This window comes from Lithobates pipiens, unplaced genomic scaffold (assembly GCF_037356315.1).
Source record: "Lithobates pipiens isolate NorthernLeopardFrog02 unplaced genomic scaffold, aLitPip1_a1.2 Scaffold_10, whole genome shotgun sequence".
NCBI lineage: Eukaryota > Metazoa > Chordata > Amphibia > Anura > Ranidae > Lithobates > Lithobates pipiens.
This window is the reverse complement of record NW_027507686.1, coordinates 21,387,660-21,405,875: the sequence shown is the minus strand read 5'-3', so window position 1 is coordinate 21,405,875 and position 18,216 is coordinate 21,387,660. Positions and strand designations below refer to the sequence as shown.

General features: G+C 45.4%; 1 protein-coding gene across 2 annotated transcripts in view; it reads left to right on the top strand.

Annotated features, from left to right (window-relative positions):
* LOC143927973 (ankyrin repeat domain-containing protein 27-like) overlaps window positions 1–18,216 on the top strand; it is a 156,594-nt gene that overhangs the window by 70,723 nt on the left and 67,655 nt on the right. For both annotated transcript variants that reach the window (XM_077452512.1, XM_077452520.1), the window contains exons 2-3: window positions 4,189–4,404; window positions 14,033–14,143. In XM_077452512.1, coding sequence (XP_077308638.1) covers window positions 4,303–4,404; window positions 14,033–14,143 — 213 coding nt within the window. In that variant the 5' untranslated portion in view covers window positions 4,189–4,302. The remainder of the gene's footprint in view (window positions 1–4,188; window positions 4,405–14,032; window positions 14,144–18,216) is intronic.

The following is an 18,216-nucleotide window of genomic DNA, read 5'->3' as shown; positions in this document are numbered from 1 at the left end:
TAGCAAGGTAATCAAGGAAGGGCGGAAATGACGTCCAAAGATCAGGCAGAAACCGTACTCGAGATGTTTCCGCCGGATCCCCGAAGAGTTACTGTTTTTAGTAGTTTGTAAAAAAAATAAATTAAAAAAATTAAGCAAACAGCGATTATGTATACTATGCAAGGATTACAAATTCGTTTTCATATCACATTAGATAAAAATCACGATAAGGAGTGCAGAGTTTACTTCCTCTTTAAAGAAGTCCGGTAGTTGAAGCTGTCAAAAAAAAAAAAAAAACAGCCATGTTTATTACCAACATTGCTCAGCCCTGAAACACTAAAATAAAAAGAAACATTGTTTCTTTTTTTTTTTTTTTTATGTTTCTTCTGAAGATCAAATGGATGAACAAATCCCTTACTCAGTTTAACACCTTAATAACTCTTAATTTACTTTAATCAGACTTAATTAACTCCCTATTCTCCTCCATTTAATTATTATTTTCCTGCTTTTTTGTTTTGTTCACATTTTAGTTTATAAACTATAAACAAGTAAAACGTTTTTTTTTTTTCATTTTTTCTTAATGAATTAATTAATAATAAAAAAAAAAAAAAAAAATATATATATATATATATATATATATATATATATATATATATATATATATATATATATATATATTATAGTTCATTTTTTTAATTATTTTTTTTGCAATAAAAGCCAAGAAGCAACAAAACCTCCTGCAGTGTATATTCATTTGCTGTATTAGACGACAATGCTGCACTCCTTTCACAATTTATCACAAAAATATCCATACAGTTTACACATGTGTAAACTATCTTTCCTTCCTAGCAAATTGGCATGCATAATGTATACACGAGGGACACACTAAAAGTTACTTAAATTGATTGCAAACTCCCCACCCTGTAAAACAACCCATTCAGTTAAAAGCTGGGTGCACACTGTGTGGGGCGCGGCTTGCAGCAGGGGGTGCGTCCCCATTTTACTGTTTTCAGGTCCGAATTAGGATCCAAAGACACACAGGACCCTTCTGCAGTGCGCTTCACCGGAGATGTGTGAACCGGCTCCATTGAGAGCTGGTCAAACGCTCCTGTCATGCATAATAGATGCAAGGAAACCGCATCCAATTCGCATTAGTGTGAACCTAGCCTAAAATAGAAATGAAAGGCAAAATATTTGTGTATTTGATATTAAAAAAAAAAAAATTCTAAATGCCTCTTATTTATTTATACATTTTTTAATAAGTGACCACATTTCCTCCGTTATCGGCTGCATAAATGCTAGGGGGAGGAGAAACGGCAGCAAACGGAGTTTCCCAGTGAATGGCTGGTGGGGGGGGGGGGTGTCAAGACCAGTCTGATCTTTGGAGGAGAGCAGGCTGATTTTCCGGCACAGCTAGAGACCTGACCACAGTGTTTGTTTTTTGTTTTTTGTTTGTTTTTTTTCTTATATGCTTATTGTGGTCAGTTTTTAATAGAAAAGCAGAGGGTCTTGCAGGAACACCAGGGATTTCACATGAAGGAAGCAATACAAAGAACAGGAGACTTTTTCATACAAGTACATGGTACAGCAGGCACATAGGAATATGAAATGTTGGGTTTACATGCTCTTTAACCCCAGATGTGCGTACTCGGCTTTCGGGGGTTATACCGGGGTGATGCCCACAGCTGCAGTTTTTATTTTTTTTTTATTTTTTTTTTAGAGCCAGCAATCGGCTTTCCAGCTATAACGACCGATGTGGCTAAAAGCCGTTTGGCTGTTATACCGGAAGAGGAGCGGGAGGGGACATCCCGATCAACAAACCGCCGCTTCTGGCGGCTAGGGACAGACTGGAATGCAGCCGTAAGAGGCTTCATTCCAGCCTCCTAATTGTAAACAAGGAAGCAATGTCATGACGTCAATTCCCGTTTACTCGGCTGCCAATGACGCCAGTTTTAAAAAAATATACAGTATTGAGAATTGCAGAAAACAGCGTTCTGAATACTTTGAAGTGCAAAGGAGGGATTGGGGTCTTTAAGACCCCCGATCCCTACATAAAGAGTACCTGTCACCACCTATTACTGTCACAAGGGATGTTTACATTCATTGTGACAGCAATAAGTGATCAAATATAAGTGATGAATGCAATAAGTGATCAAAAAAAGTTGTTTAAAAAAAAAAAAGTATTAATTTTAAAATAAGAAAAACATTTTTTCTCTTTAAAAGCGCCCCCCATCGCCGCGAGCTCGCACAGCAAGCGCATACGGAAGTCGCGTTCGCATATGTAAACAGTGTTCAAATCACACATGTGAGGTATCGCTGCGATCGTCGGAGCAATAATTCTAGCACTAGATCTCCTCTGTAACTCTAACCTGTTAACCGTAAAGAAAATTTAAAGCGTTGCATATGGAGATTTTTAGGTACCGTAGTTTGTCGGCATTCCACGAGTGCGTGCAATTATAAAGCGTGACATGTTTGGTATCTATTTACTCGGCGTAAAATCTTTTTTCACATTATACAACAAAAATTGGGCAAACTCCACTGTTTCATTTTTTTTTAATTCATGAAAGTGTCCCTTTTCCCAAAAAGTTGTTGCATTGGGTGGCACAGTGGTGTAGTGGTTAGCACTCTCACCTAGCAGTAAGAAGGGTCGCTGGTTCATATCCCAACCACAACACTACCTGCCTGGAGTTTGCATGTTCTCCCTGTGCCTGCGTGGGTTTCCTCCGGGTACTCCGGTTTCCTCCCACAATCCAAAGACATGCAGATAGGTTAATTGGCTTCTGTCCAAAATTGGCCCTAGTATATGAATGGGGACCTTGGATTGTGAGCTCCTTGAGGGTAGGGACTGATGTGAGTCTGCAATATACAGGGATAGGGACAATTGTAGACACTGACTCAGGTTGAACTGGATGGACTGGTGTCTTTATTCAACCTTACTAACTATGAAACTATGAAAAAACACCGCTGCACAAATACCGTGTGACATAAAATATTGCAACAATCGCCATTTTATTCTCTAGATTCTCTGCTAAAAAAATATATATAATGTTTGGGGGTTCTAAGTAATTTTCTAGCAAAAAAATATGGATTTTAACTTGTAAACACCACATGTCAAAAATAGGCTCAGTCATGAAAGGGTTAACTTGGGTCGTAGATTTAGTGTCATCCCCAGGTAACATTACTGTTTTCAGAATTTCTTCATGATTGGCGTGGTCTTCCAGGATCTTCCAGGCTGCTTTTTACTTCATGGAGTCCCGTTAAAACATTCTCCTCTGTTCTTAGCACTGGCTGTGTTCAAGTCCTTTTTTCCCATCCCCCTACTTCCTGTAGCATCAATGCTTGCCCTGAGCTTGTGAACCAGTCCAACAAGTTAATAAGCTTATGACTAAGAGAAGCCTAGTTTCTGAAAACAATAAATGTAACTAAAATGCGTCATTCTTTTATTTATGCTATAAAATCGCTCAAATAGCCATAGCAACACAGCCAGGGCTGCGTGTGCATTCACTTCTATGGGCTGCCTGGACGCAGTCGCATTTTAAAGTTTGACATGCGGGCGGGAGCGGGTGCACAGATCTCAACGCAGAGCCTTGCATGTCAAAGTTGGACATGTGAATGTGTCCGTGGATGCACTTGCCCAGCAGCTCTGCATGGAGGACGGCACTAATCTGCCCTCTGTTTGAGCCCTTAAAGTGGGGTACCCCCTAAAAAAAAAAAAAATTAAAAAACAAATACTGCAGCTGCTGGCTTTTAATAATCGGACACTTACCTGCCCCAGGGTCCAGCGATGCGGGGGAACAAAGCCCCCCCCTCGCTCCCCGCTCCGCTCGCGGCGCCGTCATGCATACTGTGGGCACCCGGCTGTGGCTTCACAGCCGGGCACCCACTGCGCATGCGCGAGCGGCGCAGGGCGCCGTGATACGCCGTACAGTCACCTGGGACACATGACAGGTCCCAGGTGAATGTGCGGCGCGAGGGGAAGTGATGTCACCAGCCCGGGCAATGAAGGCAGACTACGAGGGACCCCCTAGCAACCGGTATTTAGAGGTGAGTAAAAATTTATTTTTTTGCCAATTATTTTTTTTTTATTTTTTTTACGCATTTTAAGTAGTTTTATTTTTTTGGTGGCAACACCACTTTAAAGATTAGGAGACGCTTTAGTGATTTGGGTTTATAGCTACGTTAATTTTTTTTTATTTTTTATTTTTCCAGGTGTCGCAGCCTTTCAGTCATCCAAGAAGTTTCCATTTTCTGTAGACGTAATGGAGCCATCATGAGCACAGCGACCTCGCCGCTCCGGTACACCTTGCGGAAGTGACATCCCTTATGGCTATGTATGATGAGGACATTCTGAACAACGCTTTCTACTTGGCGATCCACAAGCAGAGGCCCGACCTTATCAATAAGGTTGCAGAAGTTCACGGCATTGTAAGTGTGCGCCATCGTGTTCATTCTTCCCACTGCGGTGAGCAGCGCCAATGTCTCTGCTGAGCCTCCTAATTAAACCTGTCATGTTTTCTTAATTAGACGTGTTGTGTGAAATTGTATTGTACATTTATGATGAATGTCACAGTTGCCCTTTAAATCTGGAGATGATTAAAATTCCCACCGTGCGTCATTACTCCACACAGTGGGTAAGCAATGGTCAGAGAGCAGTTACTTCCTGTTGCAATGGTGCGAAAAAAATGCAGTTGGTAAATGTTTCAATTATTTGTTTACTTCTGGGTAAATGGTATAGTGTGTGTGTGTGTGTGTGTGTGTGTGTGTGTGTGTGTGTGTGTGTGTGTATATATATATATATTATATTGTGTGTGTGTGTGTGTATATAATATACACATACAATATTATATATGTATATAATATACACACACAATATTATATATGTATATAATATACACACACAATATTATATATGTATATACAATGTATAAAATGAATTTTGTGTGTGTATATATATAATATAATATTGCTACAATGTAAAGTAGTGAGTTTACAGCAGGGGTCTCAAACTCAAATTGCCAGAGGGCCACATGACGACAAGTTTTCATATCCCATGGGAGCCGCATGCAAACTTTCAAAAACAATAAAAACGATACCAGCAATAATATACTATACTATACCCAGCACTGGTGTCCGCAGACACATTATTAAACCCGGCACTGGTGTCAGCAAAACGCATTATTAACCTCCAGCACTGATGTCAGCAAAACGCATTAATAAACCCAGCATTACCCCCCACACTGCATAAATATCCCCCCACACTGCATAAATATCCCCCCACACTGCATAAATATCCCCCCACACTGCATAAATATCCCCCCACACTGCATAAATACCCCCCACACTCCATAAATATCCCCCCACACTGCATAAATACCCCCCACACTCCATAAATACCCCCCACACTCCATAAACCCCCACACACAAATTTCTACCCCAGTCACCCCACTAAGGACTTGCCTCAGTGTGATGGCTCACTCACCTCTCCTCAAGTCAGCTCCTGGCTTCAACACAGGGCACCCAGAGAAGGATACCTGGATCCAGAGCTCTAATCGATCTCCAGTGCCTAGGTGGGCGGGGTGATGGGAGGGACGATGGGCGGGGCGATGGGAGGGACGATGGGCGGATCCTTCCTCCACTCTGTTCTCTCTCTGGGCTGCAGCAGAGGAGGACACAGGAGGCGGAGACGGAGACAAAGCTCTTCGGCGCCTCCCCCTCTGTGGTGCAATGCCATCCAGGATCGGCCCTGCCTGCAGGCCATTTATAACCAGGCCGCAAATGGCCCGCGGGACGGTACTTTGAGACCACTGGTTTACAGCATGTATAACTATATGTAAATTTGCTGTCCGCTCAAAATAACTCAACACACACCCATTAACCACTTAAGCCCCGGACCATTTGGCTGGCCAAAGACTAGAGCACTTTTTGTGATTCGGCACTGCGTCAATTTAACTGACAATTGCGTGGCCGTGCGACGTGACTCCCAAACAATATCAATGTTTGTTTTTTCCCACAAATAGAGTTTTCTTTTGATGGTATTTGATAGTGATGCACCGAAATTTCGGCCGAAAATGCCCTTTTCGGCAATTTGCCGAAAGAGAAAAACGGCCGATAATGGAGCCGAAAATGGGGCGTGGCCTGGGTGGGGGGGGGCTCCGCCCCCCCGCCCCTGGTGACGCCCATCATAGCGCAGGAGAGCCACCTCCGCCGCCTTTTTGATAACAGCGCCGGGAACATCACAGCTTTCATTTCAATTGCTGTGTGTTCCCGGCCGTGCGCCGTCACACGCAGCCCTTCCCCCTTGTCCGGGCACTTAGATAGACAGATCATCCGCAGGATTGGACGGATGATCTGTCTATCAAAGTGCCCGGACAAGGGGGAGGGGCTGTGTGTGACGGCGCGGCCGGGAACACACAGCAATTGAAATGAAAGCTGTGATGTTCCCGGCGCTGTTATCAAACAGGCGGCGGAGGCGGCTCTCTTCCCTGCACACAGTGCACAGGCTAGCTGCAAAATGGCACACTGGCTGCAATGGGGCACACTGGCTGCAATTGGCTGCAATGGGGCACACTGGCTGCAATGGGGCACACTGGCTGCAATTGGCTGCAATGGGGCACACTGGCTGCAATTGGCTGCAATGGGGCACACTGGCTGCAATGGGGCACACTGGCTGCAATGGGGGGTGCCTCCTGTACCACGTCCTCTGTCTCTGACCATCTCCTGTTCCATGTCCCCAGTCTCTGACCATCTCCTGTACCGTGTCCCCAGTCTGACCATCTCCTGTACCGTGTCCCCAGTCTGACCATCTCCTGTACCGTGCCCCCAGTCTCTGACCATCTCCTGTACCGTGTCCCCAGTCTCTGACCATCTCCTGTACCGTGTCCCCAGTCTCTGACCATCTCGTGTACCGTGTCCCCAGTCTCTGACCATCTCGTGTACCGTGTCCCCAGTCTCTGACCATCTCCTGTACCGTGTCCCCAGTCTCTGACCATCTCCTGTACCGTGTCCCCAGTCTCTGACCATCTCCTGTACCGTGTCCCCAGTCTCTGACCATCTCCTGTACCGTGTCCCCAGTCTCTGACCATCTCCTGTACCGTGTCCCCAGTCTCTGACCATCTCCTGTACCGTGTCCCCAGTCTCTGACCATCTCCTGTACCGTGTCCCCAGTCTCTGACCATCTCCTGTACCGTGTCCCCAGTCTCTGACCATCTCCTGTACCGTGTCCCCAGTCTCTGACCATCTCCTGTACCGTGTCCCCAGTCTCTGACCATCTCCTGTACCGTGTCCCCAGTCTCTGACCATCTCCTGTACCGTGTCCCCAGTCTCTGACCATCTCCTGTACCGTGTCCCCAGTCTCTGACCATCTCCTGTAGCGTGTCCCCAGTCTCTGACCATCTCCTGTAGCGTGTCCCCAGTCTCTGACCATCTCCTGTAGCGTGTCCCCAGTCTCTGACCATCTCCTGTAGCGTGTCCCCAGTCTCTGACCATCTCCTGTAGCGTGTCCCCAGTCTCTGACCATCTCCTGTAGCGTGTCCCCAGTCTCTGACCATCTCCTGTAGCGTGTCCCCAGTCTCTGACCATCTCCTGTAGCGTGTCCCCAGTCTCTGACCATCTCCTGTAGCGTGTCCCCAGTCTCTGACCATCTCCTGTAGCGTGTCCCCAGTCTCTGACCATCTCCTGTAGCGTGTCCCCAGTCTCTGACCATCTCCTGTAGCGTGTCCCCAGTCTCTGACCATCTCCTGTAGCGTGTCCCCAGTCTCTGACCATCTCCTGTAGCGTGTCCCCAGTCTCTGACCATCTCCTGTAGCGTGTCCCCAGTCTCTGACCATCTCCTGTAGCGTGTCCCCAGTCTCTGACCATCTCCTGTAGCGTGTCCCCAGTCTCTGACCATCTCCTGTAGCGTGTCCCCAGTCTCTGACCACCTCCTGTACCGTGTGCCCAGTCTCTGACCACCTCCTGTACCGTGTGCCCAGTCTCTGACCACCTCCTGTACCGTGTGCCCAGTCTCTGACCACCTCCTGTACCGTGTGCCCAGTCTCTGACCACCTCCTGTATAAAAATATTTTTTAAAAAGTCATTTTCGGTATTGGTGCTGTTTCGGTATCGGTTTCGGTTTTCGGCCTAGTGTATTTTACATTTTCGGTATCGGTTTCGGCACCAAAAAACCCATTCGGTGCATCCCTAGTATTTGATCACCTCTGCAGTTTTTTTATTTTTTGCACTATAAATAAAAAAAAACACATAATTTTTTTTTTTTTTTTTTTACTTTTTGCTATAATTATCCCCCAAAAATATATAATAAACCATTTTTTCCCCCTCAGTTTAGGCCAATACATATTATTCTACATATTTTTGGTAAAAAAAAAATCACAATAAGCGTATATTGATTGGTTTGCGCAAAAGTTATAGCGTCTACAAAATGGGGGATAGTTTTATGGCATTTTTATAAATTTTTTTTGGCGGCGATCAGAGATTTTTATCATGACTGCGACATTATAGGGGACAAGTCGGTCAATTTTGACACATTTTTGGGACCATTGGTATTTAATACAGCGATCAGTGCGATTTAAAAATGTACTGATTACTGTAAAAATGTCACTGGCAGTGAAGGAAGGGGTTAACACTAGAGGGCAGTGAAGGGGTTAAGTGTGTCCTAGTTTGTGTTCTAACTGAAGGGGGGGAGGGGACTGTTCATACTCTTCTCCCCTCAGAGAACCGCGAACTGTGCGTTTTACACACACATTTTCTGGGTTCTCCCTGTGCCCCGAGCAATCGCGGGAGCCCGTCGGTAATCGGTAACGCGCATCGGCCCGGGGGGGGGGGGGGTTGTGGCCCCAGTGGCCGTCTATGGTACCGACGTACCATGACGGCGATTTGCACAGCCGAGCCATGTTGCTGCAGTGTAACTGAGGCGCCTGGTCGGCATGCGGTTAATGTCTAAACCGCTGGCAACAAAAGTGAGTACACTCCTAAGTGAAAATGTCCAAATTGGGCCCAATTAGCACGAGCGAGCTGTTTCTTCGGTGCGCATGCGCCGATGGCGTAAGTGTATATACAGTACCTACAGGTGAGCCTTATTATAGACTTCCCTGTAGGTACAAGGGGTGTAACCACTTTAAAGTGGTTTGGTACCTAAAAATGAAAGTTCATGTTATTAAAATCAACAGATAGCATACTTACCTAAACGAACCCTGAAAAAAAAAAATATTATTTACTTACCTTTTATTTCAAATGTTTCAGCTGACTTCCGGGTTGTCCTCCCGTGGGAGTAGGCGTGGCTATCGTCCTCGCAATGGTCCCTGGGAAATTTCCCAAGAATCCATGGGGGACAATGAAAGTTTTTCTTTCCTTGTCACTGCTCTCACTGAGCATGTGCAAGATGGAGCGGAGCATGCTGGGAGCCAGACGTCATCATATACCAGGAAGTAAATGCCTGTGGGCTTCAGACGCCCACAGTTAAAATGGAAAATGCCAGAGCAGGTTTTTATAAGTCATCCTGAGGAAAAGATTTGTCGCGCCGGGGGTCAAATAAACGCCGGACGTGGATGCCAATCGAAGGTAGCACTCGCCCACCAGTGAGACAGGTAAGAAAAAAATAAAAAAAGAGCGGAATCCCGCTTTAAGGCCTTGACCTTGGCAAGTCAGCAGTGTCAGCCGCGTTCCGTCTTGTGTTTTTTAATCTTGTGACTCTTCAATAGACAGTAGACTGAGCACGTCCCTGTTCTATTTAGGGAGAAATCGCATTTTCACGCCTGTTCTCAAGAGGCAATAAAGAGATTCTTTATTGGATACTGATGACCGTACATTATGTCTAACCGTAATTATTTGTAGTGCCGGTGCAAACGCTTCTTTGGCCACCGCTCCCGACCTCCCTGCCGCTTCATATCCAGTCTGTGAGAACATTTGTGTCGGCGCTGTGACAATATCCCAAAACCTTTTTACAAGTCAGCTGATGGGAGGAATTGCTCCTAATTTACAAGGGCCTAATCTTCTATTTGCTTCCGTCGGTGCGACTGCTAGGCTAATGGGCGTGAAATGATCTAATTTCTCGCTCTATTAGACTCAAAGGAGGACTTCAAACACATTGAATAGAAGAAAAGTTCTGGTGTTTTATGATCTTTAGAGTTTGAGTTTGAAACGATCTGATGTTTTTCCTAGAAGAAATTCGCACACTTTGTATTTTGAAGAAGGTCAAAAAATAATCTTTTATTTTTAAATCTAGAATTTTTTGTAAAATTTCATTTTAGGGACGTGCCCAAGTTTGTAGGAGGGGGAGGACTGGTGGGGGGGCAAGGGTTTGAGTTGGAGTTGGGCTTTTTCTTAAAAATTACCTTTTTTATTTTTTATTTCTAGGGGATATCGATTAAGTTCCTAGGCATTGATAAGTCCTAACACCCATAAGCATAGGCAACAAAATAACATATTCTTAAAGGGTAACTCCACTTTTGTGGGGGGAAAAAAAGTAAATAAAAAAAAACGAATACTCTAGCGCATTGGTCTCCAAAGTATGGCCCCGGGGCCAGATGCGGCCCTTTGCTTGCCTCTATCCGGCCCTTGGAGCACTAGTCCATCCAAAACTGACACCAATGATGAGGCACTATTCCTCCCACCAATGATGGGACACTATTCCTCCCACTCACTCCAGTGATGAAGCACCATTCCTCCCACCAATGATGGGGCACTATTCCTCCCACTCACACCAGTGATGAGGCACCATTCCTCCCACCAATGATGGAGTGCTATCCCTCCCACAGACACCAATGATGGTGTGCGATTCTTCCCACTGATGTCAACAATAGGGAACTATTCCTCTCACTGATGCCAACAATGGGCCCCTATTACTCCCAACCAATGAAGGGGCATTTTTTACTCCCACTTGTCAGTCCGGCTCCCCTAAAGTCTGAAGGACAGTAAACTGGTCCTTTTTTCTTTAAAAAAAAGTTTGGAGACCCCTGCTATAGCGTATTCAGTTGCGACACACGTCATATTGTAATTTAATGGTATTTTAAAATAACCTTTTCCTCTTCAATTTGCATTTTCTGTAAATTGCAATATGGTCACCTGGGGGGGGGCATTCTATACACAGGGGGTACACAGAACGCCCCAGAAATGTAATATCCTGCTTGTGTGATTGGCTCACTGACTTTCCCGGAAGTCTGCACTGATACAAGTCAGATTTTGGGCAACAGAAATGTAATTTTTTTCTGAGATACTCCCAAAAGGGAAATCGCAACTAAAGGGATGCAGACCCTGCAACTTTTCTCCTACAAGTGCAGCAGCTGATTGATAATTAGAAAATCACTCCCAATTACATTCACTCTGCACATACACACAGACAAACATACAGCTATTTCTTCAGAATAACAAAAGATAGTAGTTTTAGTAAATCTTCCCCCATGTGCAGTCAAAAAACTATTTAATGACTGTCGTTGAGTTTAGTAAACAAATGAAAGCAAAGTTTAGTGGGACTTTACATGTACCTTGCAGGGTCTAATGAATAGGCATACCAATCAACTTAAAGCGGTTCTGCACCTTAAAAAAAAATATTAAAAGCCAGAAGCTACAAATATTGCAGCTGCTGACTTTTAATAAATGGACACTTACCTGTCCCAGGGTCCAGCGATGTCGGCAGCAGATGACAAGCGATCGCTCATCTCTCTGCTGCCCCCGCCGCCATCCTCTGTCAGGGAATCGGGAAGTGAAGCGTTGCGGCTTCACTGCCCGGTTCCCTACTGCGCATGTGCGAGTCGCGCTGCGCGTCTCTACTGGTCCCCGCTGTGTCCTGGGAACTGTGTTTCCTCTGCGGCATCTGCGGCGGTCTATCCCGGAAGTGGGTGCAGATACCTGGATTATCCAGGTAACTGCAACCCCCTCCCCCCTGAAAGGTGCCGATTGTGGCATCGGAGGGGGGGAGGGATCAGATGAGCGGAACTTCCACTTTAGGGTGGAGAACCGCTTTAAATGGAAAATAAAGATTTGTTTATTTTCTTAACAAATGGTTGAAAGTGCAATTGGTTAAAACTACAGTTACTGTTAATGTCCAGGAAGTGCTGGTCCTGACTGTAGAATCGGAGAAGATTTCCTACGCGTTTCGTGGGAAATCCCGCTTCATCAGGGCCTTAAACTGGAGCACAAATTTGTACATGCACTGTAATGATATACAAGCCTATTATTGGCGAGAAATGCATATGAACATTAAAGTGGTGTTGCCATTTAAAAAAAAAATAAAATGAAAAGTCAGCAGCATACAAATACTGCAGCTGCTGACTTTTAATAATCAGACACTTACCTGTCCCAGGGGGCTCGAATCCTCACTCGTCTCCCCCTCTGTGTGCCGGTATTGTTACTGTGAGTGCCTGGCTGTGGCTTCACAGCCGGGCACCCACTGCGCATGCGTGAGCGGCGCCGTGCGCCGTGATTGGCCGCCAGTCATCTGGGACCTGTCATGTGCCCCAGATGATTGACAAGAGGGAGGAGACAGAGCTGAGCCCTTCCTGCGCCGAGGGGGAAGGGATGTCACAAGCCCAGGCACTGAAAGAGGCAGACTGAGGGACCCCCTAGCAACAGCCATTTAGAGGTGAGTAAAAAAAAAAAAAAAATTCTAACTTCCACATTTTGTTTTCATATGCATTTCAATAATATGCTTGTATATCATTACAGTGCATGTACAAATTTGTTCTCCAATTCAAATGGGTTGTAAACCCTTGTGTTATGTTTTTTATTAAAAAAAAAAAAAAAAAAAAAGTCCTACATACCTCCACTGTGCAGTTAGTTTTGCGCAGAGTGGCCCCAAACCTCCTCTGGGCAGTGTTAATTTTGTTGACTAAAAGGACTAAAACATTTTAGTCGACTAAATGAATACTATTTTAGTCTACTAAGCTACTACTAAAACTGAAATGACGCGTTAGTCAAAAGACTAAGACTAAAACTAAATTGAAATTTGACTTCAAAATGAACACTGTAGTCTGTAGTGCATGTTCATACCTCAATACCATAAATAACACATGTTAGATTTTTCACTCCAGCAGTATATGAGTTTGAAAATTGTAGAGAAACGTTAACTAATGCATTACAATTTAATTACATCCATTAGATTTTAGTCGACTAAAATGTACTGGAGATTTAGTCGACTAAATACGACTGAAACAATTGCAGAAGACTAAAATTGGACTAAAATGCCATTTTAGTCCTAAGACTAAAACGAAATTTGCTGCCAAAATTAACACTGCTTCTGGGGTCCCTTCAGCGGCGCTGGTGGCTCCTCTGCCCATCGAGTGTCCATGTTTGGAGAAGCGCTCTCCTTGGTGGTTACCCGCGTGGGCGTGTCCATTCACAGAGAATGCAGGACTCGACCCCGCCCCTGGCGCCACGTCATTGGATTTGGTTGACGGCAGTGGGAGCCAATGACTGCGCTGCTATCAATCTATCCAATCGGGACACAAGACCCCAGCTACAGATGATGTGCTTGTTCCCAGGCCAGATAAAGATCAGAGTCAGGTAAGTAAAGCTGGGGGGGGGCTGTAGCACTACAGAAGGTTTTTCACCTTAATGCATAGAATGCATTAAGGTGAAAAACCATGAGGGTTTACAACCCCTTTAAGGCCCTGATGAAGCCGGATTTCCCACGAAACGCGTAGGCAATCTTCTTTGATTCTACATTCAGGACCAGCACTTCCTGGACATTTCAACAGTAACTGTGTTTTTAACCAATTGCACTTTCAAACATTTGTTAAATGGAAAATAAAAGATTTGTTTATTTTTGGAGTTGATTGGTATGCCTGTTCATTAGACCCCGCAAGGTACATGTAAAGTTCCCTTAAACGTTGCTATCATTTGTTTACTGTTCTATATGGGATGGTGCCTTTTTGTAGGGTCATAATTACATAACGCTCATCCTCTTTACCCCTTAAATATGTAATTGAGGGTGGAGGTAGGCTAAGTAAATATCAAAAGGAATTGGGCTTAAATAGTTCTGTACTCTTGGAATTTCGATTTGAAAATCCTATAGTCTTGTGTCTCTTCCGGTAACAGCCTGTCTCTTGTCTTGTTCCTGCAGGTTCTGGTACCTTGTAAGGGAAGTGTAACAAGCAGTTCATTCTCCAGCAGCTACTTCGAGTCCTACGTTCTTAAACCCAAGGAAGAAGGCTTTCTGACCGAGGATGGAAAGGTAAGGACATCTTATCAATCTTGTTGGTAGTTGTTACTAGGGATGCACTGATACCAGGTTTTTAAGAACGAGTACTGATACTTTTTATCAGATACTCATTGATACCAATTACTGATACCGTTATTTTTATTTTTTTTCCGTGCGGTGCGATTTGAGCCCATACAAAATGAATGGGCTCAAATCGCACTGCAGCTAATTACATGTAATTTGAATAGGAATGAATGTGGTGCCATTCCTGTCCGAATTGCTTAAGTTTTCCCGTATTGCTCTTGTGTGAACCCAGGCTGAAGTAGTGTCAGTGATCTAGCTTTGAATGATGGATTAGCTCCAGTCACTGTGTGTAGTTCAACTTTAACACAAAAAACAAGGAAGTACTGGGCAGGTGATGATGATGATGATGGTGGTGATGGTGATGGTGGTGATGGTGATGGTGGTGATGGTGATGGTGGTGATGGTGATGGTGGTGATGATGGTGGTGGTGGTGGTGGTGGTGATGATGATGATTGTCCCCTCCTGGGTCTGTATGTAGCGGGGATCCAGTCAAAGTCGCCTATGGGGGGGTATTGTGTGTATTCTCCAGGAGTGGAGCGTTCCGGGACCAGGATTTGGAGGGAGCTCCTGCTGGATGGACTTCCCATTTGCTGGGGGTGGGACTTTCTGGTCTTGTTGCTCGGAGGGATCTGTTGGGGCTTTGAGTGTAGCGGGGGAACGGGTCGGAGTCGCCTATGGGGGGGGTATCGTGTGTATTCTCCAGGAGAGGAGCGTTCTGGGCCAAGATTTGGAGGAAATTTCTGTTGGATCGACTTCCCTCCAAGTAACAAGCCCGTGTGCCCCACACCTCCAGCAAATAGGAAGTCGATCCAGCAGAATCTTCCTCCAAATCTTGGCCCAGAATGCTCCACTCCTGGAGAATACACACAATAACCCCCATAGGCGTCTCCGACCCATTCCCCGCTACACTCAAAGCACCAGCAGATCCCTCTGAGCAACAAGACTGTAAACCCCATCCCTCCAGCAAATGTGATCTGCTGGGGTTTTGAGTGTAGCGGGGATCCGGTCTGAGTCGCCTATGGGGGGTATTGTGTGTAGCGTTCCGGGCCAAAATTTGCTGGATCATCTTCCCATTTGCTGGGGGTGGGGCTTACAGTCTTGTTGTTTGGCGGGATCTGCTGAGGCTTTGAGTGTAGTGGGGATCCAGTCGGATTCCCCTATGGGGGGTATTGTGTGTATTCTCCAGGAGTGGAGCGTTCCGGGACCAGGATTTGGAGGAAGTTCCTGCTGGATCAACTGCCCATTTGCTGGGGTTGGGGCTTACGGTCTTGTTGCTTGGAGGGATCTGCTGGGGCTTTGAGTGTAGCGGGGAACGGGTCGGAGTCACCTATGGGGGGTATTGTGTGTATTCACTGGGAGAGGAGTGTTTCAGGCCAGAATTTAGAGGCAGCTGTTTCCAGATCTACTTCCCTTTGCTGGGGGTGGGGCTATGGTCTTGTTGCTTGGAAGGATCTGCTGGGGGCTGTGGGTTGATGGCGGAAGAGCGCTAGAAGTGTCCCGGGGCCCAGAGGATCAGCAAAAGTGGATGGTGATTGAGCCGGAGTGAAGGTTATGTGACCAGAGCCTGGTACACAGGTTAGCGCTGCCACTTTTATGGAGTGTGTTACTCAGTGGCCAGCTGATACTGACAGCTAGAGGGCGAGGAGTGATGCCATTTTATTATATCAAAAAAGTTATTTAACAGTTACATGGTAACTATCAAATTACTTTTTGGAAATGATAAAATATTTTAATAAAAATCTTTGAACAACTTTTTGGGCTACTTTTGAGCTTCCCACAAGGGGGAAAAAAAATATATAGCAGTGCATTACATTGCTATATGCAAGCATTTTATTGAATAAAATCGATTCATTTAGTTTGTTTTGATTGTGATTGGTCAGAGCTAAGCTCATGGTACAGATGGGCTGGGAATGGCCCAGTCAGTACCACGTGATCACACTGACCAATCACAGCTAGCAACACGATTGTATACAATGGATGGCTTGAAAGTAAGCCATCCATTGTGTACAACTGTCATGTGATCTGCTGTGATTGGCTACAGCGGGCACATGGTACTGAAAGCGGGCCGGTACAGTAATGGGTCATCGGCCGTGTCTGGCAGATGCAGCCAGTTACAGATTGCGTGGCCCTACGATCTAGGCCAGTGATGGCGAACCTTGGCACTCCAGATGTTTTGGAACTACATTTCCCATGATGCTCAACTACACAACAGAGTGCATGAGCATCATGGGAAATGTAGTTCCAAAACATCTGGAGTGCCAAGGTTCGCCATCACTGATCTAGGCATACTATGACGCCCGCCTGGATTGACGAGAGGTTCCCGTCAGCGTCATCTTGCCATACGCTGGGCGGGGACCAGTTAAATATTTTCCTCACGAACCACTAAGGATATAAATCCACTTTGTGTGCATCAAAAGCCTTTACGTTACCCAGATTTTACCTTGTAAAAGTAACAGTGACATTATCATTGTGCTGTACATAGCCTGTGCAGAGAGCAGAGCTGTGGGAGGGGCCCAGCAGACTCCACCTACTACTAGTTTCTCATGGAAAACTACAAAAGGGGGCGGAAACTAGACCAGTCACACTGCACAAACTGACAGAGCCGCAGTGAGTTGTCTGCATTACAGAAAACTCCTACACAGAGGCAAAGCCTCACATTGGATTACTGCACTGATGTAAGAGTGGACAGCATCAGTGTTTGTTTTTTTTTTTTTATTTATTATTTTTACAATTTTACTTTGAAATATTTTTTTTTTACAGCTGCGTGAGGCGATCTGACAGCCGGGGGGATACATATTTCACATCCCCCAGAATGTCATCCCAATCCTCATCCGCAATAAGCCCAACGTCCACCTCCCATCTGGTCTTGGCAGCATAGGCCAAGGCCATGACACCAGGGAGACGGATAGCGGAGTACAAGGTGGAGATTAATTTAGCTGGCTCAGCACCCGTAACTGTATCTACTATAGAGGGGACTGCCAAGGATGGGTTAGAGCTAATAAATTGGGTTTGTATGGCATGGCGGAGCTGCAGGTATCTAAAAAGGAGACAGTTAGGGAGGGAAAATTCGTCCTTGAGCATTTGAAACGTTTTTATTCCCATATTAGTCATGACCTGATAAATATATAAGATCCCGTGGCGTATCCACACCACAGGATCTGGAATGGAGAGCAGTTCAGGTAGGTGCATGTTGAACCAGAGAGGCGTGTGTGAGAGGACCCGTTTGATCCCAAGTTTTTTCAGTGCCAGCCCCCACACCCTCCGGTGATGTGTCAGCATGTCTGCGTTATGACTGGGGGAGCAACCCGTCAAGGGGGCCCTGAGGACTGCCTGAAGGGGGGTGTGGGCTGGATTGTCAGGATGCCCACAGATTAGTGCCTGATATCGTAGTAGTTCGCTTTTATCAAAATAATAAAAATGGGATAATTGTGAGGCAAGGTAGTACTCCTGAAAGTCTGGAAGGGCAGCTCCTCCCAGCGTCGCCGGGTTTTTCAGGAGCTTCCAGGATAATTTATGTCTGCTGTGTCCCCATATAAATGAGTTAAGAATAGACTCAACCGTTTTGAAATTTTTTTGTGGTATATATAGGGGGGCATGCCACACGAGATAGAGTATCTTTGGTAAAAGTATCATTTTAACCAAAATAATGCGTCCCATAACCCCCAGTGGTAGTCTGGCCCAATTCTGTGTCTTAGTCTTGATCAGGGTTGAAATATTTATTTATTACATTTTTCTTATTTCTTATTATTATTTTTTTTATTTATCAATCCTGTAGGGAGGGGGGGCTTTTGTGAGATACCAGGGGTCTAAACAGACCCCTGACATCTCCCTTTTGAGACAGAGAAAGGGAGTGAGGACACAGATTCCCCAGTCCCTTTCCCAGCAGCCTCAGCTGCACTGAAGGTGAATGAACATGAGACAGAAGCTCCTCATTCATAAACTGAAGCATCGTAAACACAGTTTACTGACTGTGCAGTCGGAAAAGGAAGGAGCCTGTAAATGACTCTGCTCTCTGTCCTGAC